Source organism: Fonsecaea multimorphosa, assembly GCF_000836435.1.
Source record: "Fonsecaea multimorphosa CBS 102226 unplaced genomic scaffold supercont1.8, whole genome shotgun sequence".
Taxonomy (NCBI): Eukaryota; Fungi; Ascomycota; class Eurotiomycetes; order Chaetothyriales; family Herpotrichiellaceae; genus Fonsecaea; species Fonsecaea multimorphosa.
The window spans coordinates 184,725-211,883 of record NW_015971642.1 but is presented as its reverse complement, the minus strand read 5'-3'; the positions used below and the strand labels follow the sequence as shown (position 1 = coordinate 211,883).

Here is a 27,159-nt window from a genome sequence, read left to right as displayed (position 1 = left end):
TTGGGAGATGTTCGAAGCTGCCACCTGCAGGTACCGGAGAGGTCAAGGGGCCGACCACCTGCACTTGGAGAGATGCAAAACCACCATTGACTCGCACACGCGATGCGATGAAGGAGGATCGAAGTCGTGTGCCGGTCACTACCACTAACTGCGGTGGTCGAATCAGCACGTCCACGTCCACGTGGTGGGAAAGGGCTTGAAAATGGGTCGGAAAGGTACCGAGTACAAGCTCCAAATGGCGCACTTTTTTTCCATCATGATCTTTGATTTCAGTAGCCGAGAGCGGCTCGGATCTGTCGCCACTGGCAGCTGTGTATCCGATTGGCGAGGGCAATCCTTCAAGGTCAAGTACTGTACAAGAAGTGCTTGGGGCGTCCTTGGGCGTCCTGGTCTCAAGGACATCAGGCTACTAGGTACCTTTCAGGTGTGTTTCTGTTATTCTCAAAAATGACCATGTAATTCAATGCGCTAGTTCACATATAGATGACTGGGATACTACGTAACCTCCACCTGTTGGTCCTACTCCCTTTTGCAAAACTTGCCCATTCACTGCAGTACACCGTTGACTCGTACAAGACCTCTCTGTGACCAAAGCATTTTAAAACAACCCAACCGCCTCTTGATTGGCAAGAGGCCGTGACCGGCTATTGGACAACGCGAAAATGTCTGTGAGACCAGAGTTCCGGACCATCAATGCTAAAACAATCGCAAGTAAGGGGATCTGTCAGAGGTTAGCATGCGAACGAAAGACTTAGCCCTTCTGCCACTTACCCAGAAGAAGAACAATTTCCGATCGCGGCTCAGCTCGACTTTCTCAATTGGCTTTCTCATCACGACAGCAGCAGTCTGGGAGGTGGAGCTTCCTTCAGCGTTCTTGCTGGCCGTCTGCTGCTCAAAGTGAAGGTCCGCTGCTGCATCGGCTACTGCTCGCAGAGTGGAAGTCTTCTTGATAGTCCAGTCCTGGTCCGTCCCTTCCTTCTCTTCTGGATACAGATCGCTATATGCCGGAGGCGAAGATGGAGCAGGAGGTGATGATCTGCCTGTTAAGGTCTCCCACCAACCCTCGCGCTGACCGGGTTGTGGCTGTCTAGAACCTGTGCGTTGAGGGAAAAGCGCGCTTACACGGCGCATCATGGGGTATGCCTGATACTCCTGGATAGCGGCAAGAGGTCCATTGAGGTTGGCGAGACTAGGCATCACTGATTGTGCGTTCTCGTTGAACTGTTGTAGTTGGGTTATCAGATGATCCCGCCAGGCTAGCATGAACGCTGGAGCTACTGCTGGTGCTGCATTTGGAAGATCCTCCGAAGGGAAACTGGATGCTTGAGACGTCGTGGGCGGCATGCTGCCCCTTCGGGACGGAGGAACACTGACCGTTTGCATTCGGTTAGTCTGCCCGAGAACCTGCGCGAGATCCGGTTCTTCGGATGTGACTCTGGTAGGCGTCTCGTCGTCAAAATCGTCCGAATCGTCCGAGTCATCCGTGTCAGTGGTTGCGTAATGATTCGATGCATTCTCCCAGAATGAGCGAAGAGAAGAGGAGCTGCGACTATGTAGTCGCATCGGTGTTCCTCCAGCGCTCCGTGACCGATAGTGCTCCATGGGCGATATGGTGGCCTGGTAGGCAAGCAAAGACGTCGCAAGGTCAGCAGGCGTAAACTGGCGAATGCTGCGGGCTTTGTGATTTGCTCCTGTCAAGCGCAGCCGGTGGATCACATGCGTGTGACCGTTCATTGCAGCATGATGCATAGGTGTGTGGCCGTTATTGTCGACCATATTGGGATCCGCTCCTCTCGCAAGCAGTCCCGCGACGAATCGCGTGAGGCCTAATGAAGCTGCCAAGTGCAGCAGGGTGAGGCCAGATGGGCGGCGCAAATCAAACCTTGGGGCTCTGAAAAGCCTTTGGGAGTCCATCCCTTCCAGCACCTGCAACATCATAGCTTCCAACTCGAGCGTATCCATTGGAGCTCCAGCAATTTGCCTATGTACGCGTTGATGTCCTCCACCTACCCCGTAAGTGCTATGTCCGAGCCACATGGAATGAGACTGCCCTTGCAAAAGCTGCTGGGCAGCCGAGTACGGGTCATCAGTTGGATGCTGTAATTGCTTGCCAAGGGTACGTAGCGCCAACCGGAACATCTCCAATTCTCTATCGTCCACGTAAGTAAAGAAGTTCTGGCGAGGCTGGGATTGCTGTGGCATTGACGAATATTGTGGATGATCGTGCTTGAATATAACAGTCACGACACCTGGCTGCAGAGCTGGAGGTGCAATGCAGTTCAAACATTTTTCTCCCCAGAATGTCGTGGTGGTCGCCTCAGTGTCACCGAACATGACTTCGAGACCCTGGTAAAAGCCATTCCCTAGCAGTGTGACCTCGGTGCCGCCAGTCACAGAGCCTTCAAAGGGGACTAGTTTGTGTATCAGCGGCGGTGGCCGTCGGGCAGGTTGTCCCATCAATTGATTGTTGACCGCTTGGCCGAAGGCGGCGTCAGCTGCTCCGAAGCTGTTCCTTGCAGACCCGGGGCTACCAGGCCTGCTTGGCTGACGTGATGGCGGTGCCGATATCATTACTTGTCGTGTAAGGTTTTCGTGACTTATTGAGCGATTGATATTGGCAGCAAAAGAGGGATCAACTCCATTGGGCGTTGGAGGACTGTTACCATATGGTGTAGGGCGGGCAGCAGGAGGCATCGCAAATGAACGGTCGTTTGGCCCAATGTACGATGCCATATTTGGAGCGTATGGAGACGACGCGGCAGTGTTAGGCATGGTGGAAGGTCCAGGGAGCGCTTGCGACGTGTCGAGCCGAGTCATTGTCAAGCCAGATGGCAATTTGCCGGAACCGCTTTGCTTCCTTCTCTTCGAAGTTGGACCTGACGGGCCGCTTGGAGAAGCAGGTCTGGAGAGATTTCGTGGTATAAAATTGGCCACTGCCTGGCTTGAGGCAGCAGATGGAATGGCGTATGGAGTATTCGTGGCAGCCATTGGAAATTTGGGAGTGAAAGTCTGCTGCAATGCATGCAGATCGGTCATGGAGTATGCCTGCCTGGACATTTTCGGATTGACGTCCTGGATCTGAGGCTGTATCTCTTGATCAGTACTAGAGAAGACGCCTGCTCCTGGCAACTGTGGTCCTGGAGTCGGCAAAGGTGGCGGCTGATTCGGGGTCACCGCTGGTGGATTGTGGGTTTTGTGGTCATCTGTGATCATGATGGGGTTGGTCATGGCCTGAGCAATGACCTTATCTCGACAGTCCTTGATTGTGAATATCACTTGGAACCCCATTTTCTCGTTTTGATGCCGACAATAGCAGGCTATCCGCATGGGTAGCTCCACCTGCACCGCTCCTGAAGGGGGGGTATTTTGCGCGTCGTTGGGCTCATGGGTAACTTCTGCCCAATCTTTGACTTCATTGGTGTTGAAAACAACCACTCTCCTTTCTTCGTCTCTCTGAAAAAGCTCCTCTTCCTCGGGCTTCTTCTGCTTCTTCCTCGAAGCCCTTTTCCTTTCCCGTTGTATGCATCCCGTACAAATGCGAACCTCACCGCCATTCAAAGGCTTGTCCTCGTCATCCTTCGAGCTGCTCGACTCGGTGGAAGCAGGGCTCGACCGAGTAAATTGGCCTTGTTCTTCGCCCCTAGCACGTGCCAATGCCCGTTGTAATTTAACCCTATCTTGCATGGCGCTCGTACAAACCAGAGACGTGTGAAGCTCCAAAATCTCTGGCGACCGCGGAACCTCTGGCTTGGCGAGGAACTTGGGCTTGGAGACTGTGTGCCTTGGGAGCCTCAGTTTTTTAACGCCGGCCGGGAGTGACGAAAGGGTCATCTTGATCGGTATCTGAGTCTCGACACGGGATTTGAGTGAGGTGGGATGTACTGTCAGAGTCGGCGACCCCTCGGCAGAATTGACCGTGGATGGTGGAGAAGAGATATCTTTGGCGAAAGTGGAAGGTGTCGCACTGGAGTCCGCGTCAAAGGTGAATCCAGCCGTCGAAAATTGTAGATTAGGTGAGAATGTCGCATTACCAGGTGAGTCTCCATTCATGGTGATATGGTTGAAGGTCTCCTCCAGGCCAGATGATGGAGAGTGCTTGCTCCATGGGGAATGGCCTTGCGCAGATGGAAGCATCGCATTCAAAGGAGATGCCTCTCTGGAGCCAGCAAAGAAAAACTGAGCTTGGCCGCTTGGTAGTTGGGCAGCAGGAGGCCGCTGTCCAAAATGGGAGAAATCGACTTTTCGGTCAAATGGCTGTTTAGCTAACGAGGGTTTGACCTGATTGCTTTTATTTGTTGCGTCAAACCCGCTAGGTGTACTGGCTGCCGTATCAAAGTCGAAGTCGGAAGCCATCTGTTGATTACTGGCCTCGAAATCTTGGTCCAGGCCGGCCATGGTGGTGTCCTCGAACAGCGGCTCATCTGATGATATTGAAATTCCATTTATCCCGCTTCCCCAGTTGCTCTGTAATGTATCGTGTGCTGGAGGGGAGGCTGTCGAGGCAGCGGACATGTGGCGTGTGCGGTCCGCAGGATCTTCGGAAGACGAGCTGCTGGATCCTGAAGCAGACCCCCTAGATGCACGCGCAAACGCATCGCTGTGATGAAGCGGGCTGAACGAGTCAGCCTCGCGTTTTATCGTCAAGTCATTCGGGTTGAGGAAGCCGGGAGGCGATGCCGAGGGGTCAAGGTCGGGAGCCGGGGTTTCCAGAAATGCGTCGAAATCCTGACCAGCAAATGCTGGGGTTTGGTCGAGGCCAGTCTGGAACAGATACATATCATCTTCTTGGGCCGACGCCATGCTGTCGCAACTTTTGAGAGCCAGAGGCCACAAATTGTAACCCGTCACCGCAATACCGCTATGCCATTCTCTTACTCCAGCCCAACCGCAAAATAGACCTAAGGGATGTAGGACGAAGCGGATCAAGGAGGGAATGAGAGCAAAAGGCTGCCCTTTAGGTTCTTTTGAATCGAGCTCGAGTAGGAAGAGCTTCCACGGTGTCCGGCTGCGTTGGGTTGCTTGTGGCGGGTGTTTTGTGCGAAGTCCGGACTGTGGCTGGTGGGATCGTTACTTACGGTCAAGCTGTGGATTCAAACAGACAGGAAATGCGGCAAACTGTGGTGCAAGATGGTGAGGATCGTAAATAGGTGGCTCAAGGGCAGATGCGTACGAAATGACAGAACGGTTGAGCAAAGAAGGACGTAAGGGCCTGCGGGTGATGAAAGAACAGAGTTGTGTAGTAGATTAGTCTGCCATTACGGAACTCGAAATTGTGGAGGCGGAGCCCTGACAAGTGGGAAGGCGGTCCTCCCAAGTCGGCCTTCCAACGCGCCCTTCCGGGCCTGCTCGCCATTCCTTGCGCCGAGCTCCTCAGGGCTCAGTTTAACTGGCAGCCTGAACGGCACCTAGAGCACGCCCAGAGGATCCCTGGACTGGCCCTTGAGAGGGCAATGTGTGACGACCCTAGTTCATCTTCCGTTAGTCCAGGCTTGGCCACAAAGCTGTTGAGTGGGCAGCCGCCTCGCCGTATTTCCCTCCCCTCCATCATTCTCCATGTTTTGTCCATCATCCCACTCACCCACCTGGGAGCCTCCCACTGGCCGTTGATTGTCGCGGCGCAAATTCTCTTCAACACCTGCATTGGTGCTGCATGTTTTTGCGTTCTTCCAGTGGCTGCGGGTGAAGATCCTGCTTTCAGCATGATGTGCCTCGCCAATTCGCTCCGATTCCCACGATGTCTGGTCTAATACGCTGTCACCTTGCATCCTCCTGCGCCGCTCCCGCCACACTCGGGTATATTCGTTCGATAATGAGATGGCGAAAAGTCGTCTAGACCCCTGCAGTTTTCACAATTGCGCAATGTAGCGGAGGGGAACCCCAGCATTAGAAGAATACAAGAAGAGGTGGTCACACTCTGCATTGAGATCGCTTGTCTCTTAGTCGTTCAACTCTACATTGAAACTGATTTTGCTCGTTGCAAATAAGCTGGAACAGGCTGACAAGTTCGAGCTTCTTTCGTCTCCATTTGCCTCCCCCAACGTGTACGTGGGATATTTTCAATTCGAAGGATACCTCTGCTCCAAGTCTCCAGCCTCCTTCCTGACCATCCCGATATCTACCTTCCTGTTTTCCTTATCAAAGATTCGTCCTGTCAGAGGTTGAGCTCTATCCGCCTTAGGTTGCGCAATCACACTCTGTCCGTCTCCCCCCAACAGGTGGCTCAAGTCCCGGGCAAGTCTCGCCCTAGCTCCCTGCCAATCACTGGAGCGGAAGCTGGACACATGGATTCTCATGCTGCCTGTCAGGCCATCTTGCAGACATAAAATACGGTCCGACTCAAAACGGCCACGCTGTCCAAAGGGGGGAAGAAGTCAATGGGACGGCCAAGATTCCGCTACCCGCCGCGGATGAGAATATGCCTCAACCTTGGAGGACAGGCAAAGCCCAATCCTGGAAAATTGAAGTGTCCAATGAGAGCGTCACTTGGCTTCGGCATAGATGACAGCATCTCGAACCGCATTGCGAGCCTACTCTCCTGTCAGACTACAGCAATATTCTTCATTGAACCGGCAGGCTGGCTCCATAGGTGTTCTTCCAGCCTAAATGGATAAAATAAGTGAAGAGATACTGCTGTTGTTGATGAGGCCCACTAGAAGGTTTGCATTATGGTTGGTCTCTCCAATCCTCCCTTGTTGCTGCATGGCCGAACAAGAAAACTTTCCTTTCCCAGTCTGTGCTGCAAATGCATGGCTTTAGAGGTAAGTCGGGCTATCTCTATGGTGCTTCTGGCCACATGAGGGCGCCGCTCTTCCCAGAATCCACCGGCAACACCTGTCCAGTGATATTGCCTGCAAAGTTGTCGCTCGCGAGGAATAGACAGGCTCTCGCGACCGCCTCAATCGGGACCGGTTGATGTAATGCCACGGTTGCTTGGGCTTCACGCCACAAAGCAGAGGGATCGTCGTCGCATTCCTTTTGGAATTGTGCTGTGGCAACAGGTCCAGGGGCGACCGCATTTATGCGGCAATGTGAATGAATGGTAACGGCATCGCGAGCGAGGGACTTGACAAGGCCATATTGAATGGCCGATTTTGAAGCGGCGTATGGTGCGCACAATGGAACCCCAAAGGTGCCTGCCTCGCTGCCGAAAAGAACAGCAGAGATATTTCTGGTCTGGGGCGTTGCGTGACTTCTGATGCCACGAAGCCACGCTCGACAGGTCAGAAACGTCCCGTCGACATTGACATTCAGCACACGTTGCCACGCTTTCAGCGGCATGTCGACAAGGGAGTGCTGAGGACAGTAGGACAAGTCCAGTCCGGCGGCCAAAACACATGTTGTTAACACCCCGTATTTTGTCCTGGCTGATTCCATGGCCTGCTCCACCTTGGCCTCATCTGTGATGTCCACCTGTTGGAAGTACAGTCGCTCATTCTGGATCAGTTCCCGCGGCTCGACGATATCAAATGCCGACACATAAGCACCCGCTGCCAGGAATGCTTTGACCACAACAGATCCAATGGCCCCTGAAGACCCGGTCACCAGTACGTGAGAACCCTCGAGGCCAAGGCCTACGTCGAAGACTGACTCCGCCATATCTAAGTGCAAAATAGCAGTAGAGAAGCTCGAGTGAAGGAGGAAAGGATATCACTGGTTGTGAATTGATATAAAATGGGCACGGAGTAGTCCGTATGGAGTTGCTCGTATAACAAAACCTTCTGTGTCAGCCATATCTGGGTAGAGCAGAAGCTGGGCTGCCAGCCGTCAGTGATCCTTTAGACACACGTGCTGGAAGGGTATGCAGGCTGAAGATGATGTCCCTTCTTTGGATGACTGCAAAGAGATTTTGCTCTTTTCATTGACTCTGCTGAACCGCATGCAAGGGCAGGGAGGGTTCACAATCTCCATCCGTTGTCGTGGTTGGGCCGAGATAAAACCGATCCGGGCTTCTCAAGCGGGTGGCTGTTTGGACATTTGGCATCTACTCCGTGCCAGCGTGCCTCAATTGACATCCGTTCTACGAGCAAGAGCCCGTCTTACCTTTTCAACATCGAGGCTTAGCTAGCATGGCGGAAAAGAAGAAGCCGCTCGACCTGGTCCGTCGCGGGTCCTACGGCAGCGACCTCCTCGGAAACACGCTGTTGATTGGACTCCGAGCTCTCGACCCTCTCTTGCAACGACACCTCCTGCTACACTCGCCTCTGCCCAAGCTGGCGTCGAAGCTGGGCCTCCCTGCTAGCCCTCGACCACCCGTCTCTGGCGGCCCTGTCTCATCGGTGACAGGCCTAACGCCATACCAGACGGTCATCTGGGCCATGTCCGTCGGGTCTGCCGCGAAGCACATTTTTTGGAAACTCTCCACGGCCAGGGAAGCCGTGTACCCTGGCGCGGCGGTGGCCATCAGCGTGTTCAATACCGTGTTCAACAGCTTGAACACCCTCTTGTATCTCGCTTCAGCGGAGAACCCGACTTTTTTCCCACCCTGGAGCGTCTACGTCGGCACGGCGCTGTACGTGTCTGGCCTGCTGAGCGAGACCGTCTCCGAGGTCCAACGCCACTACTTCAAAAGCGACCCCAAGAATCAAGGCAAGATCTACACCGGCGGTCTGTTCTCCATCGCCCGTCACGTCTCGTACACGGGCTACTCGATGTGGCGCGCGGGATATGCGCTGGCGGCCGGAGGTCCTCTCTGGGGTGTCGCCATCGGAGGTTGGTTCCTCTGGGACTTTGGTGCGCGAGCTGTCCCCGTGCTGGACGAGTACATGACGAAGAAATACGGCGAGCAATGGGTGCAAGTCAAGAGGGAGGTGCCCTATGCGCTGATCCCGGGGATCTGGTGAGAAAAAGGTTCTTGTATTGTACCATTATATCATTATCATGTCTTCTGTGTATCAAAATGTACGGAGGAAACTGGGAGACTTTTTGTAGCACGCGTGTATGTCAATCTCATTCAAAAAGGTCCGGATGCCCAATCGTCATAGGCAGGCTCAGCTTTGTCTGCTGGAACCCCTCCCCACGGATTCCTCGCTCTCGTCATACGAGGGCAATCCATCCTTGTTAGCCGCCACCTGTTCCCTGCTCCGCGTGACCTGCTCAGCGCTCGTCCGTGATTTCCTGAGCTCAAAGCTGACCACAAAGACCAAGTAGAGCAAAAACATGGTTGCCGCCACGACGCCGTAAGCAATCTTTGCCTTGGTGGACGTGGCATCGGTCTGGAACGGGCTGGAGGACGCCAACCTGATGCCTAGCCCGCCGTTGATCATGCCGAGCATGATGAGGAGCCGGCCGAGCCAGACGTGAACACGTCCGGGCGTCGTTCGGCCTGGCAATTTGGTCGGTTTCCCCGCTTGGAGGTTCTGAGCGCGTCTCTTGTAGATTGAATGTTGGATCGAACCGAACTGGGTTTGTGCGTTAGCATACATGGACAGAATTGCGAGGAGAGGGTGATGAAAGAGAGAGCCTCGGTCCAAGCAAGGTCCTCAAACCACGCAGCTCCAGGGGGGGTTGAGAAACTCACAATTGGTTGAAAGAAAGCGAGGGCCAGGATCGCAAGACCCAGCTTCGGATGAGGGTCGTTCCAAACGCCAAAGTCGCGAGACTGCTGTGCAAGCCAGATACCCATGCCCGCGGCGACGACGAAAATGATGTAGCTCAGGATTTGGCCGACGGCGTGGATTCTGAGCACAATGGGATTCTTGAGGTTCAGACGCAGCAAGATGGCAAGTGACGGGATGAAGAGGACCCAGACTGCAGAGGCCAGCACGGCGTGGGCGATCAAGATGTGGGTTGCCCGGCTGAATTCAGCTGCGGAGGTGAAGAGGGAGCTCTGGGAGAGGTCACTCCCAGCCGACGAGGAGCCGCTGCCGTCGTCGCCGCTATTGTTTGAGTTGTTGTTGTCACAGTTGCTGGCCCAAGGGGGACAGCCATCCCCGTCGCCATTGCCAAATCCAAATCCACCTCCGTATCCAAACTGCGCGTTGGCCGTCGTTGCCAGTAGGGCTGCTGCCGTGGCTAGAGCGATGATTGAGCTCCTGGCCATAGTGGATGTGTCCCTAGCTTATCGAGTGGAAGTAATCGTGGATGTGTTGTGAGTTTCCGGGAGAAGGAAGATGGAGGGGAAGGGAGGAAAAACAGCCGGAGGGCATCGTGGAGGGATTGAGAAGCCATTAATTCAGAATTACCAGGTTTCAAACAGAGGGGGCTGGATAGACTGACAGGGTCGACTCGTCAGTAGTGTCCTCCGTGCGACGTGCACGTACGTGGCATTGGGTTTCCGCAGGCAGGTCGGACGGAATGAAAAATACTGGGGCGCATGTTTATCCTGCAACTAGAAATAGCAGCGGGCCGCACAAGGCTGCGAATCACAATCGAGCGAGCGGCGGGCGATGAAGCCTTGGTTGAAGCTGGTGCGCTTGGCTGCTGCGGAGGACGCGTACTCGAGGGCAATCAGAGGGTAGCTGTCGGACAAGGCCTCCAGGGGACGTTGGAATGGGCGGCGCTTGATTGGAGGGTTGGTCCTTGGGTGCCCGGGGGTGCAGGTGGGTGCCCGTGGCTGTGCCTGTTGACGCCCGTAGAACTGAAACTTGACGAGGCGGGGGGCGACGGGGGCCGGACTGTGCCAATCCGACTCGCCGACCTCAATGTTCAATGACAACTACCCTAATCAGCATGATATCTACTCCCAAGCTCCGACGCTCCCACGCTCCCTACGAGGTATTTGTATCTTCACGAGTCTCCTGGTACCGCACGAAGCCGGCCTCCACTGAGGGAATTACTCTGGGGAAAAGAACGGCCGTCCGAGGTCCAGATGGTGAATCTTTTTACCAAAGTTACCCCGATATAACAGGACATGGCAAAAAAGAAGCCGAAAGGCAAGGCAAGCTCTCTCATTTTGCTATCGATTCTGTCAAGATGAATCGTCTCAATCCACCGAGAAGCCGACTCAGTCTCGACCTCACCTCTACCTGCTAGGGATCCTCTACACATTGCTGGCGCCAAGCCCACAGTGCTTGATCCTCAAATGTCTGTGCGCCGAGCGGAATGCTCACCCCTTGAACGAATGAAACTTTTACCCCTTCGAGCGATACCGACTCTCCCTCAGCCTGGTTCATCTGTTGAATGTCCTCGGTCCTCGTGCAATCTGGTCGTTCCCGACGAAATCCATTCAAGATTCTCCTTTCTCCATCGTCCACTTGCTCCTGCATTGCAAAGACCTTTTCGAAATCTCTTCCCATCGTCACCGGGTTCAGAAAGGCCCTTCCACCAACCACTGATGGTTCGCCTAGGATGTTGAGCCATCGCCGAATCTGGAAATTGAAATGTCTGTCGTAACCGCTTGTCATTTGCTCGAATGCGTGCCGTCATGTCATCGTGATGCTCGAGACGTGATATTACATCATCAACCATCCATAGGGACCATATTTTTTTTGCGTGAGTTGGATAGGAAAGGAAAAGTAGTGTTCGGTTCGTCAAGATGCTAGCGCAAGTCAACTAGTTGGGGCAAGCGGACTGCAAGTGTCCTGGTTGCTTGCCTGGAGTGCATTGTTAGAAGTGTTTGTCAATGATATAAGGGTGATCTCACATTTGTAGCAGATGCGCTCAGAGCTGGGCTCAGATGGGCAGTCGCGAGAGAGATGACCTTGTTCGCCACAGTTCTACACTCCATGTCAGTGTATGGATCGGCGTTGCGGCTCAGGGAAGACATACGTAGCATTTCTGAGACCGACCCTGGGTGCAGTCACTGGTCCACAGTTAGCAAGACAGATAGTGCAGAAGGACCACCGTTGTTTACCGAGACATATGCCCGATGCCACCACAAGACTGGTTGCCGACCGTTAGTACTGATCTCAACATTGTCGAAGCAAGGATCTCTCACATAGCAGGTCTGACCCCCGCCGCCGCGATTGAATCCGCCACCGAACCCGCCGCCACTGCCGCCGGAAGTACAGTCACTGAGTATATCAGCAGGTGTGCGATTCAATATCAAGAGAGCAATGGCCTACCGCGCTATGTGACCCTGCCCTCCGCAACGGTAGCATTCTCGAGACGACCCGCCGCCGCCGCCGTACGACTGTGCGCCGCTGCTACCCCAGCCACCTCCTGCACCTCCAGGAGGACCAGCCTGGGGGCAGTCGCGGGCAAAGTGTCCTTCATTCCCACCTGTGAGAGAATCAATATCTGTGACTGAGACCCAAGAGCGCGGTTCGAGACTTGGACTGACATTTGTAGCAAGACTTTGGCTTAGGCGCAGCGGTGCATTCTCGACTGACGTGTCCTTCGGCTTTGGAAGAGGTAAGTAAGAGCAGGGACTGGGAGTGACTTGTGCGACGTACCTCCGCAGTTATAACTATTGCCATGTCAGTCAACCTGAAGTGAAAGCGCAGATTGAACGGGTCGGGTTCACTCACCAGGTTGGAGTGCCTTTCTTGGGGCAATCGCGTGCCTGAAGTAAAGTAAGGGGATGTAGGGTCAATGAATAACAGTCGCGAGTACCTGGTGCGAAGAGTCGCCGCAGTTGTAGCAGCCACGTTCCATGGTGATGGTGCGTGCTTGTTTCGAATCTGAAAATTCAATCAGTTCTCAATTTCAAGTACACACAGCCCTTGCAGGATTGGTAGAGAGTGTGGAAGCGTACCAGCTGTCGAGCTCAAGAGGAACAAGATGGAAAAAGAACGTGAGCGTCGGAGGTTGGTGTTTGTGTGCAAAGTGAACGCTCGGTCAACTAAAGCTGAGGAGAAAATGCGATGGAGAAAAAGTGGCCGGCGGCGTGGATTGGCAGAATTACTACGAAAGTCCTTGGTGCTAAAACGTCATACTAGGAATAAGGGACCATAGGGACTCAAAAACTCTGCCCATGGCTCTCCAATGGTGTCCCTCTGCGCTCTACTCGGTACTGGTCGAGCTGGTACAGACCTGGCTCGCTGGTTACCTTCCTAGCACCAGCCTAGGTACCTAGGTACCTATTTGCCCGCTGCATAATTGCACTGCCCTCCTCTGGTGCCTCAGCCGTTGGTCTGGATCGTTCAAGACCCTTTTCTGTCATTCCCGAAGCCACGCGCAGGGCTTCCTTGCCTGCTATTCGTTGTCGCCGCAGATAAGACCGTTCATCACCAGACAGGGACACCCAGGTACAGCTTGACAGTAATACCACCTACACTTGGGCCTATCTCGTTGGACCGAGCACGGTCACAATTTGATAGCCTGGCAGCTTGAGGGTCTTTCATATACGTATTTGTTTATTTTTCAAACCCCTCTTTACCTGCTACGTAAAATCGTATAATGCCATAATCTGTCGTTGATCTCGTTCGCCCAGCACCACCACCTGCTCATCATCGAAGCCAACCCACTGTCTAATGAGCTCTAATTCGCGTCTTACCTCTCCCAGAGCAGATTGCAACCCAGGACCTCTCCGAGCCAACAGTCCAGCGGAACCAGGAAGTGCGTCGACGGCTGTTATCCGAGTGCTGGCCCGAGGCTGGCTTTCGGCGGTCATCACAGGTTCCAGGTCCCAAACTCGCATTTCATCTCCTCGAGAGCTGATTGACACTGCCTTGCCCCGATTGTTGACTTCTGCGCCCGAGACTGCCGATGTGTGGCCCCAAAGACGTCTTGCGGCGCTAATCTCTAGCTTCTCATCGTTTGAAGTCACCAGAAAAGATATGATGGTGTTGTCCGCCAAGGTCCCGATCAGGAACGGATGTTGATAAGAAAGCGATGTAGGCGGTTTCATCAGCTGAGGGTGCAGCGGCAACGGCAGGGAGCTTGTCGATCGAGTGGTCATATCCCCTTTGCTCCAACCTGTGTAGGGCGGTCCGATTGTTGACGCGAGTCTGCTGTCCACAAGTCTGCCGGCAGTGCTCAAGCGGATCTCCTGTAACCCAATGCACCATCCAGACTGAAATCGGCTAAATGCATAGGCGATGGTCGCAATGACCTGGGATGGTGCGTGTCTCAAAGATACTGAAACAGGCGCAAAGGACGCATCGGACTGAAGTCGAGCAATGGTCGATATATGGGTGGCGTCTCCGGCTCGAATCCCCCTTAAGTCCCACTGATACAGGCTCAGGTATTTTGTTCTGGAGACCGTCATCACGTAGGGAAAGGCTAAAGAAATAGCCACTAAAGGCCCATCGGCAGACTGGTGGCTAAACCGATGCTCGAATTGACCCCTATAGTTGTAGAGGTAAATTGCGAGAGATCCATCATCGAACCCAAGCGAGATATAGGCTGTATCGTCGATAGTTTCTACTGCCATGCAGGTGGCTGCCGACGTCGCATGAAGCCAAATCTGCGCCCTTGGTGTCTTCATCACGTCTCTCTGCGACCAAACCCGCAAGCCAGTTGCTGGATCGACTGTGTATATCATGCCTCGATGGACTTTCGCAATCACAGGTGGCGCCGGTGGACGAGCGACCTCGACCTCTTTTACTTTAGCCTGGCCCTTTGCCCAATTTGATTTGATTCTGAACTGGCTTTTCCAATCAACCGAGTGATCTTGTCGCCCTGGTCCTGCAGAAGGAATCCGTCGCGAGCGCGGTCGCACCCATGTTTGCATATATTTCACCTTCCAGATTCCACGATCGGTAGCGAGAGAATTAAGGCGCCGCGAGACACTGTGGTGGATTAGCAAGAGTCCAGCAAGCAGGTCCGGTAAAGGACTTACCACTCGGTCTTCAGCAGGTCTTTAATAGGGAGAAATGACAGGATCCGCAGAAGGATTTCGTCGCTAATGTCCAGCAGATTCCGCTTGGACCCAGTGCGACTTCGTTTCGCGGGGGCTGGCTGCTTGCCAATATCATCCTCGCTTCGTCTCCGTTTCGGCATCTCGAGGGCACAGGATGGACTGGTCGCATGAATGTTCGATAGAGTTTCGCAATCAAGATAACACCAAGGACGATGGAGATCTGGGCGGGAGCTTGCCCCACTGCACATAGCGTCTCCGCCAGCTGACTAAGGAATATACGACTCGACGACGCGTCCGTTCCAAGACTACGAGGTACAACTCCTAAGTACCCGCGTCGTTCACGAAATCCAACATGTCTACTCCTACGCTTTCGCTTACGTCAACTCTTATTCTCGCCCTGACGCAGAGCGAAGCACTCCAACGACAACTCGAGGGCAGTAACAGGACTGTTGATCGTCTCAAACGCGAAAATGAGAGGCTCAAGCACGAGATCGAGGAGTTGCGTCAGGCACATCATCAGAAGCAACAGGAAGGGCCAGAGCTTGCAGCCCAATTGGACCAGCTGTTCCGGAAAGATGCAGAGAAGCAAGCAGAAATTGACAGCTTGAAGAATCAGCTCCGCAAGGAAAGAAGGCGCTCACAGAATCCATGTCTCTCCTCTCCCATCGTGTCCTCGGATGAGCAAACCACCAGGAATGCCAGTCGGAAGCGACAGAGAGTCAACAGTATAGAGAAAGTGGAGCCGCTGCAAGAAATCGAAGCCAATGTGCCCTCAGCAAGTCGCACTGTTCGAACGTCCAAATCTAGAGGATTGAACGAACGAGGAGCGGAAGCTATCTCATCTCTTACGGAAGATGGCATTGATCACAATCGAGATGATACCCAAAATCCGAGTGAGAAACGTCGTCAACCAAATAATTCTCCCCGCCAGCGCTTGCAGACACTCCTGACAGCACCCACACCAGCTGCTGTTGTGCCTCCGCGTCCCAATTCGGCCAGGAAAGGCCCCATTACAGATAAAGCATCAGAGAAGAGTGAGCCACTCCGTTCGCGGCCCCTCCTTCAACTTGATCTTTCGCACTTCAAAGTCAATCCAAAATACACCGGAGGTCTTGATTATGCATTCCAGGATGTTGTTCGTAACAAGGAAGCGAGGAAATGTCTGCCAAGTTGTATGCGGCCGGAATGTTGTGGTGCAAAGTTCAGAGTTCTGGCAGAGACACTACCCCGGGATCCTAACGTCTCTGATGACGAGCTTTTGCGCGAATTTCTTGGGCCCGGATCAACGGACAAGATACGCTCATTGACGCCTCTCGCGAGAGCGAATCTAGTGCATGAGGCTCGAGCAAGCGCACTGGCCAAGGAGTATGGAAGGATGCACAGGGCAAATTATGCGCTACCATCTACTCCCCCAGGGTTCTGGGATGTTGATATTCCATCCACACAGCAGCAAAACGAGAATCAGGAGCAAGCACGCCAGAGACAGAGGGAGGAGATCGAGAGGCGGTATCAAGAGGCGATGAATGGCGGACGCTGGATCTTCGCAGATGAGTGATTCCAATGACAGAGAACGCGGACAACGATATCGAAGCCCGCTTAAACATAAATACGCCGTAACCTTGAGATTATGGCACAACACTTTTGTGACAAGGGCGACCGAGCCAACTGGTATATCAGTCAAGACCGTGGTCCATCTCAGTCCTCGCCCTGGCGGCTTTCATGGGGCTGGCGTCGTCTCAGAATTAGTAGAAACATCTCTTCACTTCTAATTGCTCCCTACTGCAGGCCGCTCGATACCTCGTATGGCAGGGCGTCTCACACGAGGACAATCCTTCCTGAGAATCGAGATCAAGTCTCACCTTGCACCTTCTACTCCGTTCATGCCTATCGGCTGCTCTATTCTATCACGTACCAATCCTCTCTTGCTATCATTCCCTCGGTCCTCTCTGAGTGAAAAATCATCTTGACGGACAGTTCCTCAACCTTGCCTCACCTACGCTGATTCATGGAGGGAATCCTTCAAGTTCAAGAGCAGCATACCGGTGGCATCCATATCTGCTGCACCCTCAAATAACCTTGTCCCCGCAAACAAATTCGAAGAACTCATCAACAAGCATGGACAAACGCATCGCACACCAACTGCCAGGACGACCAATCCCCATCCCACCTCGCGCAACGATGGCATCCCCAGTATCTCGAATTCAAGTTGGCACCGATGTTCTCGACCTTATGTCGGTCCCCGAGATTCCTCATGGGCTAATCGCAGACTATCTGGGACAAATCGGAAGCCTTCTGCCAGCCGTCAACAGCAGCGAGCATACAGGGGATCCTGACTGGCACAACTCCATCCTGCACGAAGCCTTGAAAGTAGTCAACATGATATGTCCACCTGTGCTCCGGCGACGCCCGCTATGGACACCCCAAGGTACTTGGCCAAAGTGCCACTTGTTAGCCTCTCTCATCCCCGCCAGATACTTTCCAGAGTCGGGAACCGTGATGGATCGTTTCTTCGCTGGTCTGATCAGCTTCTTGGAAAATCAACATCGTTTCATAGGGCGACATGCGATGGACATGAAATACCAGCAGGAGGATTTGTCAACTTCTTCGACTCGGACGAGTAATGCGAGTCGTAGGCGGGTGGGAAGATATCAATCCAACAGTCACTCAAAACGAAGAAAACCTCACGCAATGCCGAAAGCCTCGCCCAACAAATCTGTATCCGATGATACCAAGCAAGAGATCATGACCAGCCAGTACGATCCTGAGGCAGCCCCAAAGGGTAAAAGAGAGAGGAATATGGAAAAATCACCATTCAAAGCCATTCAGACATCTTCCTCCAAGAAGCGAAAGAGCTTGGATGAGGAGACTCCAATTAAAGATCGCAGGGAGAAGAAAGCAAGCACGGAGGACCCTACACCGTCCAAGAAGAAGAAGAAGCAAAAGAGAGCTGCGAGAACATCCATTGAGCCAACTGCGCCGTTACCTCCTTCAACGCCGCACGAGCCCCGAGTGGTAATCAAATTGGAGGACTCAGCTGACGAAAAATTCGATGAAGGACCTGATGAGGAACCTGATGAGGAATTCGATGAGGAACCCGATGAGGAACCCGACGAAGCACCCGACAATGCCCCTCGTCCACTCAAAAAGCGCAACGTATACGAATACATGTACCACAATGCTCAAGAGGAGATCCGCTTCCTCGAGAAATTTCTTTTGGCTGGGGCGGGCGTTTCCAAGGCCGACATCGATGCCAGCAAGATCCGTGTAGCAATGGGACAATCCCACAAGAGGGCGTTCGAACAAGTTTACAAGCCTTCGGAAAAGAAATAGGTGAAGGCTCTCACAGCGCCCGGACAGAACTGAGGGTTTCGCCGTCGAAAGATTTTATTGCAACCTGTACGTCCAGGCTCGACGCATTGAACACGCCAAAATGGTTCTTGATGTTGTGAATGGCCCTGCTCGCGCTGCTCAATTAGAAGCACAGCATCGGCTGGCTCCCATGGTCTGGGACAATGTTTGCAGGTCGTCATTTTCGAATTGAAGAGCGCGAACTCGAGCACGGTCTGGAATTTCACCCGGGCGTCAAGTGAAACATGCAGTGGCTAGCGAGGGACAAGAAATCAACCGGAATTGTCTCTGCAAAGGGAAAAGAAGAAAGTGTTTTAGAGGTGTTGGATGTTCGAGTGCAGAGACAAGGAAGCACTGGGCTGGAAAGCGAAAATGGGAGTTGGCGACTGCGCGATAGACGAGGCAGTCAGGGGACAGAGACTTCCTACTATCCATATTGTAGTCCAGGATCTGAAAAGATATTCAAGGATGCGAAGATGTCGAGGTCGGAGCCAGATGAGCTAGCTCACCCAGCCTGCGAGAAACCAATCCTTGCTTGGTCCGCTCGCTGCAATGGAGTGGAAATGTAAATGCATTGATCGACCTTGCCGTGGCTACAGCCTCAAAACGTAGCCCGATCCGAGGGTCCTGTCTCTTGGGATTGAGATACTTACAGAGCATAGGGCGGTCCTGCACTTTTCTAGAATAGGCGACGACTAGGTACAGAGTCATCTACCCACAGCAAAGCATTGAGAGCATGGTACAATAACTCATCATTCCAAGCCCCTGAAAGGAGACTTGTATCTTCTGATACATACTCTATCATTTATTGTACAGGATGTCGTGTTTGCCAGATGGCTTCCAACGATGCCCATGAGACCTCTGTGGTGCAATGCTTCGATAAAATGCTACCCGTACCAGGCTCACCTCGACTATGTATACCCAGGATATGATGTCGAATGACTGTGCGAAGTCCAAGCCCGAGACATGATGACGACAAAAGACAAAAGAAATAAGCCCGGAACCCCTGGGCTGCGACAAGCTCGCTTGTTGACCGCTGCAATCGATTTGGAGGTGGCTATCTGTGACAGCCAAACGCTCCCACAAATGACACCGCAATCCTCTGAGACGCCAAACAAGAACTCGACATGATCCCGAAACACAACTTCTCCCATATATGCAAGACACCCAACTCTTCTCTGGACCCAAACAGGGGATTTGGATGTTTATGAGTCGAAGATGGGAGCGAAAATAGGAATCCCCCGGCTCTCCAAGTCATAAACCACCCTTCTGGTAACCTTGGGGTTGGAAATGACAAAGACTGCTTCCGCACCTGACGAAACAAACAGTTCGTAGGTCTGCTTGACAAGGTTGGGTCTTCCAGAGACGGTGGTGTTGATAATGATAGCATCAGGGTCAGCGCGCCGAACGGTCTCGATGACGCCCTTCGAATACGTGACTTCAGGATCAGGGGTCGACCAAAGGATTCGGCATGAGATGTCCCTCTTATGTAACAAAGACATGATGGGACCGATGCCCGAGCCAGTGGCGACTAGAACCATCTTCCTGAATATCGGAGCCACATGGAGCACCCCCATCGTGGGAATGCCACGAACCCATAATTTCGTGGGCGGCGATCTGATCAGCCGAGATGTCCAATCTCCAGCCTTGGATACAAGGACAGAGAAACCGCGGCCATCTTCTCCTGGTATGCCGGCAAATGCATGCCACTCAAGGAGCGGACTGTCTGATAGCCGGGGAGCAGCACAGAGAGGCAAGTTTGTATACGTAAAGTGGAGGCGCATGGCATGATCTGACAATGGCTCTGCATTCACCGGGACCTTTCGGAGCCATACCCATGGCAGTGCGATCGAAATGGTGGCAATCATGAGGGTCCAAAAGATGGGGCTCTCGAGGATTAGTTGTTGCGCCGAGACGTTAGAGGACGCATCGCGTACTCTTGCGTCCGTCAAGAGTCCGAATTCAGCCCAAAACAACGCTACAGCAGTCCAGCCAGCAAAACGATGGACTAGCTCAAACTGATTGTGCATTCTCGCGCGTATGCCGGGATGAGCCATGGTGATTATGGAGATTAAGAGGACATCAAGGATGACGGTGATAATGGGTATGCTGTTCTGATGCCGCCGTAACGCTCCAGTTTGCAGTGCCCTGACAGTCGACACATTGAAGAAGACAAACCACAACGCTGCCGACATGCCTGCGCCGCTGTGTAGACCGCCCAGGTGATAGATCTTTGCGGCTAACCGCCGAAATCGTAGGGGGAACCATTGGGGACATTGTCCAAAAGTCCAGAAGAGGGCATTGATGACCAATTCTTGTCGGATGAGGACACTCGCAGTCAGATTGATCGATACGGCTGTGGCAGCCCACTCTGGTGACATGGAGAGGAGGTTATGCTGTGTAGCCAGCACAATGATGGCTATGATATTGGCAGTCAGAGCGAGCGCGTTGAGGCGGCGATACACGGAGAAAATAGTCCACCGTAGGTTACGCAAGAAGCGGGTGTATTTTTTGTCAGGCATCCTTATCTCGGGTACAGGCTGCTTCTCGAGGATGACTGAACCTGATCTGGAGGATGTGTGATCTTGTGCGACTTTGGTGCCCGGTGGCGCTTCTTCTGACGCTTCTCGAGACAAAATCGTGGGGTCTGCGCCATCGATTTGTGATAGATAGTTGGGGTTGTCGGGATCGTCAGAGAGATTCTGAGGGATGACACGGTCTTCTATAGCCCCCTTTTCATTGACATGGAAGTGGACTTGGTCCTGTGGTTGAGACTCAAGGGTGTAGAGGGACGGAGTGGCTGCAGGTGCCATGGTGCAAGGACTAGACGCGATTTGTTAGCCAAGATGCTGGAACAGGCCAAACGACGGCGTTTGCAACAGCAGGGCTGAAGAGACAAACAGAGTCACAATCAGCAGAAAGGTGATCACGAGTAACCGCTGACCTCGCAAGTAGATCAACCTCGTGGACTGGGTGAAGCTGATGGTAGCAGCCATTAGGCAATGGTCACGACTTTGAAGGGGGCAGAGCCGCACGTGAAGCATGGGAAGCATGGGAAACTTCGCGTCCGATATAGTGATAACATTGCCGGTGAAGGGGGGTGAGTCAGTCTGAACCCCGTGGGCTGAGTAAACGTGCTAAGCACTTACCAGTGTTGTTTTTTCCAAGATACGTGAGCTTCAGTGGACGGTGCGCAGTGAGATAGGATAGGATAAGATCATCTGAAGCGAGGTATCTGGAAGCCTTATAGCAATTGGAAAGAAGGCTCGAGCGGAAGCGGTCAATGGCAACGCCAAGTGTGTTGTTGTTTCTTTCAATCCCAGACAAGTGAATTCAGACAGTGCTGCAGTACGTAGGATATACGTCTCGGAAGGCCATTAGGCGAGTACCTAGGTAGGTGAGCGGGTAAGGAGAGATCAGGTGGCAAGTGACTTGGCGAGATGTGAAGGAAGCTGAGCAGCTGAGCCAGTCGAGCCAGGTTGTTGAAGATTGGGGAGCAGTGGGTGACTCGAAAACGTGGGTAATGAGAAATCACGCAGCCGAAGCCGAAGGATGACAGAAACTCGAGGCGAGCTCACAAAGGACCCAATCGAGGGCAGCTGAGGTACACGAGGGAGGCGAGAAAGGCGAGGCGAGCGGCGAGAGACGGGAGGCGGCGAGATGCTGGAGAGGAAGTGCTGCTTTTCTGCTCTATGTTGGACCAGGAGGTGAATATGCGAGTAGGAATACGAGGGTGTGGGCAGCTCGTGGTCGTGTTTTCCAGGTTGCTTTCCATAGGACTGGATTCGGACTGGGGCGATGAGGACGAGGATATGGATGAGGATAAGCGTATGGATAAGGATAAGGATAATGCATGAGCCGATGCATTGAGAATCCCAAAGGAGGATTTGACCCACGGATTTGGATCGATTGTTCAAGGATGTGGAATGGGAATGGCAATGGCCCAGCTACTGCAGGTCTGTTGTGTCGGTAGCCAATTGATCGCCATGCCAATATATCAATCCGCACTGCATTGGGAATGGGAGGAGAGAATGGCAAGAGCTGAGAGAGCTGAAAGTGTCGGAGGAGTCAGTGAGTCAGTGAGTCAGTCTGGTGCATCAGTGCATCGGTGCATCTGCAGCCTCTTTCTCTCTTGTTGATGCTTCCTTCTCACTGCCACTGCCACTGCCACGGCCACTGCCACTGCCAGCGACTCATTCGTCTTCCAGCTTCAGTCTGGGGCAGTCGAGACCACTGCAAGCACGAGACGGCAGAGCGCAAGAAGACACTCAGACGAGTACCCAGATACCCAGATAGCTTCTGTCTCCTGAAGGTGACTAATGAAGCCGCTGTCAGAATCTCCCCGCGTCCCTGGTCAGTGCTCGCCCCATGTAGCATCTTGGGATGCAGTGAAGGTGCATGTTGGATGGCGGCGAACTTGCACGTTTCTCTCGCCACATCTCCCACCTCTCACCTCCCAGCTTCCACCTCCCACCTCCGTTGCTTCTTCCTCGGGCCAGGTCCCTTTTATTGCTCCTGCCCACCATGTATGCATTGTCGTAGCACGCCAGTCCCAATGATGCCATGATGACGATGGTGAAATGATACTGGCGTCGACCTCATGTTCTCCTTCCCAGTATCTTGGGAGTCAGTAGTGACATCCATAAATTTTCATTCCCTTCACTCACCTTCCCTAGTCACTTATCTCTGAAAGGCCTTAACCCATCCCACTGGTAGCCGTATCGTCGATTCTTTCTCCTGGCCTTGTCCTCCTCGGACCGTAGGATCGGTCTCATCTCACAGGTTGCTACAGCTTATGCGCCTTTCCTTTCCACTCGTGCTCACCAGAAGTGTGCTTTTTGCTTCTCTTGTCCTACCTGACCGTCCATAGGATTGTGACACCTGTCTTTGCTGTCTGCAAGCCATCGTTACACAATGTCTCTGTCGCTACATCCCCCCACAAATGCTGTCGATCCTGTCTGGACTGCTCCAAAATCCGTCCAGATTCCTTCCACTGATATCTTGACCTTTGCTTTTGCAAATCTCTGCCAATATGACAATAGTTGCCCGGTAAGCTGCTTGAACTGTTGCAGTATTGGGCTTTAATGCTGATCCCTGTGATCCCTGTTCACAGATTTTCATCGATGCCAACGAACCCTCCAATAGGATTTCGGCCCAGCAAGCCCTTCAGACTGTTCGCCAATTGATCCACAGTCTTCGGGCGCTGGGCCTGAAAGACGGCGAGTGCGTGTGCCTGCATGCCTTTAACAACGTGAGTCTCTCCGCCGGTTGCTCAAAACCGGCTACTGCCGCCGTGCCCACTGCTTCACCTTGATGCTGTATGACTTGACTGACCAGAGGTTCGACTCGGGGTCGACGATAGATCTGGTATCCCCTGATCTGGTTGGCAATAATCGGATCCGGGGCTCGTGTTGTGGGGTCCAATCCCAAATACACCAAAGATGAATTGATTCATCTGCTCAGTCTCACAAAGCCCAAGGTCGTCTTTGCTCAGGTGGACTGCATTGAACCAATTGTCGAAGCAGTCGCCCACTGCGAGACCGACTCCCAAATCTTCGTCATCGGGTCCCATGACGCCTCACGTCAAGTCCACGGTCGAGATTATGCTAGCTGGCGTACACTGTTGCTGGAGCCTGAAAGTAATTGGTCCGGTTGCGCCGCAGATGGCAAGCCTGACCAAGAACGCATCGCTGTGTATGCCATGACCAGTGGAACAACCGGTCTACCCAAGGCCGCCATGATCTCACATCGGTATATCGTGTCCTTGACTTCAACCTTGGAAGATGCCTTCCGACACAGAAAATACCGAGTACTGTACCCTGTCGTTCCCAAGAGGCTGCAGAAACGAGACTGACAAGCTTCACAGCCATCACAGCTCATCTGTCTACCTGTCTTTCATGCATTTGCATCACCCTTGGCCTTGGTCTTGCCACTTAGAGTTGGTCTTCCCACTTTTTTTCTGCCGAAGTGGTCGCTTTCAGAATATTTGCAAGCCGTCAACACGTACGGCATCACCGATTCCCCAGTCTCTCCCCCCATCGTTGGTGCTCTGGCTAGGCTTCCCGCTGCAGATATGCCCCTTGTCCAAAGCCTCCGCTATGTCATCTCTGCCGGTGCCGCTCTTCCTGCCAGTGTGGAGAACAAGCTGTACGATGTCTTGTCTCCCGAGGCAGTGATTGCCCAATGCTGGGGGACGACCGAAGCAGGGTGGCACTCTCTAGGCAGTTCGGAGATGAAGGATTTTTCGGGAAGTGTAGGGCAATTGCTGCCAAATGCTCAAATGAAGTTGCTGGATGAGAACGGCAACCTGATTGTCGAGGAGGAAAAGGCTGGAGAAGCGTTGATCAAAACTTCGGCAATGTTCTCAGGGTATTTGGGAAATCCCGATGCCAACCGTGACTCCTTCGACTCTGATGGGTTTTACCGCACCGGCGATCGGGTGGCTATCCGGAAAGGCCTTCTGTATTATTCCGACAGAATCAAAGAGACAATGAAAGTCAAGGGGTGGCAAGTCTCACCGAGCGAACTCGAAAGTGTTCTGGTCCAGCATCCCCAGATTGCAGATGTCGCTATTACCGGCGAAATGCGGAGAAGCGAGGATGGCCTGTTGGACACGTTTCCCACGGCATATGTCGTCCGATCGGGCGGCGATCATGGGCCTCTGTTGGCAGAGCAGGAGGTCAGGGAGTTCGTGGCTGCCAGGCTCATCTCGTTCAAACACATCACGGGGGATGTCATCTTCGTCGAGCAAATCCCTCGATCTCCCTCCGGAAAGATCCTTCGTCGAAATCTACCCGAGGCAGAGCGCGATCTGTCGAGCAAAAGTGTGGTGGCAAGAGTTGAAGAGGAGATCGCAGTCGAACGCCATTGATGAAGACGGTATCTGTGTTATGAAGACGGCGTGACAAGCAGGTTGATAACGTCAAAACAGAAACAAACGAAAGGGAGCGCAGAGCAGGTTTGGCTACCGCTATTTACTTAAACGGACGGCTGAGCCAACAACACTTGGTGAGATTCGCCCAAATAAGTGGCAGCAACAGGCATGTGCTCGTCCAACTAGCGTCTCAGTCATGTTGGACAAATGAATTGAAGAGTCAGGAGGGCTTGCGCAGGAAAAAGGAGCGGGACCTGGATCCTGGAGAACAACACAGTCATTCAGTCCTTCAGACGCTCCCTAGGGACAATTTTGAACCGTCCGCTGTTGAAGAAAGATGACCGTCCAGTGCTCAGGGTTTCAAAGCAGAGAAGCTGGAGACAAGCAAGCAGAGTCAAGTAGCAAACAATGTCAAACTTGAATGAAACTTATTTGGCGTGCCAAGCGAAAGACATTCAACAGAAGTTAGTCTGTCAAGTCGAGCAAGTCTATTCACGTAGATCAATAAACAGTGCGGAAGCATTCCGACCTTGTGACCACCACAACATGATCCTCTGAGTCAAATGGGGGTCAAGAGGAGGAGGGTTGGCGACAACTGAAGGATACGTAGCATTGATTCACATGAGGTTCTGGCGAGCAGTTGTGGTTGGGAGGCGTGGGAGGCTTCGACGTGGTTCCACCTTTGACAGGAAAGACGGTCATTTGCATACCTTCCGTCATTTGAAAAGCCTCCGCGACTTGAAATTGTTCTCTGTCAACGCCCACTGCTATTGACCAAGATTTCTGGCACGACGCCTTGCACCATTATTGAAGGCCAAAGCAGTAGATCCTTGGGAGTAGATCGCTGTAAACCTTTAACATCAAGAGCCACGTCGAGAACCACGTTGATATATCCGATCAACAAGGATGTCTCTCTCAACCCAGGTCCCGACCGACATCACGGTGCAAATAGTCGTCCCCAACGACTCCAATCCCACAGGCCCGCCGCTCCTCTCAGCAGAGCGCCGCATCACACCCACATGGACGGTATCCCAGCTGAAAACGAAATTGGAGCCCATCACGGGGATCCCTTCGTCGTCACAATCTCTCCGCACAAGATCTCTAGACGGGACCTGGATCGCGCTGGCAAGTGATCCCTCTCTGCTCTCTGACCCCCGGTTCGGCCTCAGGAGGGGCTCCGAGATTGAGGTGCAGGACACGCGGCCGCCTCAACTCCGACAGAACCTCAACTTCCTCGCGGCAGATTTGAGTTCCGTGGAGAAGTACCAAATGCCCGAGACGCAGTACGAGAAATTGGAGGACTCGGTGCTCGCGTGGAAACGGCGCCAAAAGCTGGGCAGGTTCGATCCCCACGCCAAGACTCAGTCTCAGATGATTGAGGAGCGGAGGTCCAAGGATGAGAAGGAGATGGACGCCCGGGGCATCAAGGTGGGACTGAGATGTCGTGTAGGGAAGGATGATGGGAGGAGAGGCACTGTGAGGTTTACGGGCGAGATTCCCGGGCTGGGTGGGCAGAGGGAGGAAGGATGTCTCTGGGTCGGTGTGGAGCTGGATGAGCCCGTGGGGAGAAACGACGGGAGCGTCCAGGTCGAGTTGGAGGTCGGGGAGGAGGGTGCTAGTGGCAAGCGAGCGTATGAGACGAGGAGGGTGTTCGAATGCGCCGACAAGTATGGTGTCTTCGCCAGGCCCGAGAAGATCGAAGTCGGCGACTTTCCACCCCTGACTGATCTGCTAGATGAGGACATGGAAGAAATTTGACGCCCGAGCCGCAAGGCAAGCAAGCGTTCGACCCGGCCAACGAGAAAGAAGAGCAGCCCCCTGACAGCCTAGAATTGGCTTTGACGAGTAGGCCTAGATGATCAGATTGACCCATGGAAAACGTCCTTCCTGGGTTGGACTCATCTCCCTAGCAAAAGTGGCTCCAGGGCCGTCTGAACAGGCAGCGTCACAACAGCACAGAGCAGGACTCTCTGTCTCTGGGAATCCGAAAGACACGGGACGCCGCAATTCACAACAGACACAAGAAGCAGACGATTATGAGAGCCAAATTCCAGTTCATCCAACCAATCTATCTATCTGTCCGCGGAAGACTATCGAGGCTATGCGATCGCCGTGCGCGAATAAGGCCCAACAGAATTGTGACGGGGCTGTGTGTGTGTGTGCTTGGGACGTCAACGGGTGGGTATCTAGGTAATTGGAAAGAGATCAGAGGTATGACCACCTGCAGGGGTTGCGAGCGCCGTGGACGTGGATT

General features: G+C 53.3%; 11 protein-coding genes across 11 annotated transcripts; 5 read left to right on the top strand and 6 right to left on the bottom strand.

Annotated features, from left to right (window-relative positions):
* Positions 1-598: 598 nt before the first annotated feature.
* Positions 599-4,800, bottom strand: Z520_04770 (uncharacterized protein; the record flags this gene model as incomplete). Its single annotated transcript, XM_016775274.1, has 2 exons — positions 599-721; positions 772-4,800. The coding sequence occupies 2 exons, from the start codon at positions 4,798-4,800 to the stop codon at positions 599-601; spliced, it is 4,152 nt and encodes a 1,383-aa protein (XP_016633317.1).
* Positions 4,801-6,774: 1,974 nt separating this feature from the next.
* Z520_04769 (uncharacterized protein) lies at positions 6,775-7,596 on the bottom strand (the record flags this gene model as incomplete). Its single annotated transcript, XM_016775273.1, has 1 exon — positions 6,775-7,596. One exon carries the CDS (start codon positions 7,594-7,596, stop codon positions 6,775-6,777), a length of 822 nt encoding a protein of 273 aa, XP_016633316.1.
* Positions 7,597-8,066: 470 nt separating this feature from the next.
* On the top strand, positions 8,067-8,840 carry Z520_04768 (uncharacterized protein; the record flags this gene model as incomplete). Its single annotated transcript, XM_016775272.1, has 1 exon — positions 8,067-8,840. One exon carries the CDS (start codon positions 8,067-8,069, stop codon positions 8,838-8,840), a length of 774 nt encoding a protein of 257 aa, XP_016633315.1.
* A 147-nt stretch (positions 8,841-8,987) lies between these two features.
* Positions 8,988-10,039, bottom strand: Z520_04767 (uncharacterized protein; the record flags this gene model as incomplete). Its single annotated transcript, XM_016775271.1, has 2 exons — positions 8,988-9,398; positions 9,518-10,039. 2 exons carry the CDS (start codon positions 10,037-10,039, stop codon positions 8,988-8,990), a joined length of 933 nt encoding a protein of 310 aa, XP_016633314.1.
* Positions 10,040-11,486: 1,447 nt separating this feature from the next.
* Z520_04766 (uncharacterized protein) lies at positions 11,487-12,534 on the bottom strand (the record flags this gene model as incomplete). Its single annotated transcript, XM_016775270.1, has 9 exons — positions 11,487-11,531; positions 11,582-11,654; positions 11,707-11,740; positions 11,842-11,951; positions 12,003-12,159; positions 12,221-12,280; positions 12,333-12,346; positions 12,408-12,442; positions 12,493-12,534. The coding sequence occupies 9 exons, from the start codon at positions 12,532-12,534 to the stop codon at positions 11,487-11,489; spliced, it is 570 nt and encodes a 189-aa protein (XP_016633313.1).
* A 727-nt stretch (positions 12,535-13,261) lies between these two features.
* On the bottom strand, positions 13,262-14,823 carry Z520_04765 (uncharacterized protein; the record flags this gene model as incomplete). Its single annotated transcript, XM_016775269.1, has 2 exons — positions 13,262-14,612; positions 14,663-14,823. 2 exons carry the CDS (start codon positions 14,821-14,823, stop codon positions 13,262-13,264), a joined length of 1,512 nt encoding a protein of 503 aa, XP_016633312.1.
* A 212-nt stretch (positions 14,824-15,035) lies between these two features.
* On the top strand, positions 15,036-16,238 carry Z520_04764 (uncharacterized protein; the record flags this gene model as incomplete). Its single annotated transcript, XM_016775268.1, has 1 exon — positions 15,036-16,238. One exon carries the CDS (start codon positions 15,036-15,038, stop codon positions 16,236-16,238), a length of 1,203 nt encoding a protein of 400 aa, XP_016633311.1.
* Positions 16,239-16,861: 623 nt separating this feature from the next.
* Positions 16,862-18,013, top strand: Z520_04763 (uncharacterized protein; the record flags this gene model as incomplete). The annotated part of the gene is made up of 1 exon (XM_016775267.1): positions 16,862-18,013. One exon carries the CDS (start codon positions 16,862-16,864, stop codon positions 18,011-18,013), a length of 1,152 nt encoding a protein of 383 aa, XP_016633310.1.
* Positions 18,014-19,236: 1,223 nt separating this feature from the next.
* Z520_04762 (uncharacterized protein) lies at positions 19,237-20,844 on the bottom strand (the record flags this gene model as incomplete). Its single annotated transcript, XM_016775266.1, has 1 exon — positions 19,237-20,844. One exon carries the CDS (start codon positions 20,842-20,844, stop codon positions 19,237-19,239), a length of 1,608 nt encoding a protein of 535 aa, XP_016633309.1.
* A 2,101-nt stretch (positions 20,845-22,945) lies between these two features.
* Positions 22,946-24,902, top strand: Z520_04761 (uncharacterized protein; the record flags this gene model as incomplete). The annotated part of the gene is made up of 4 exons (XM_016775265.1): positions 22,946-23,080; positions 23,145-23,282; positions 23,394-23,840; positions 23,898-24,902. The coding sequence occupies 4 exons, from the start codon at positions 22,946-22,948 to the stop codon at positions 24,900-24,902; spliced, it is 1,725 nt and encodes a 574-aa protein (XP_016633308.1).
* A 909-nt stretch (positions 24,903-25,811) lies between these two features.
* On the top strand, positions 25,812-26,663 carry Z520_04760 (uncharacterized protein; the record flags this gene model as incomplete). Its single annotated transcript, XM_016775264.1, has 1 exon — positions 25,812-26,663. One exon carries the CDS (start codon positions 25,812-25,814, stop codon positions 26,661-26,663), a length of 852 nt encoding a protein of 283 aa, XP_016633307.1.
* Positions 26,664-27,159: the final 496 nt, after the last annotated feature.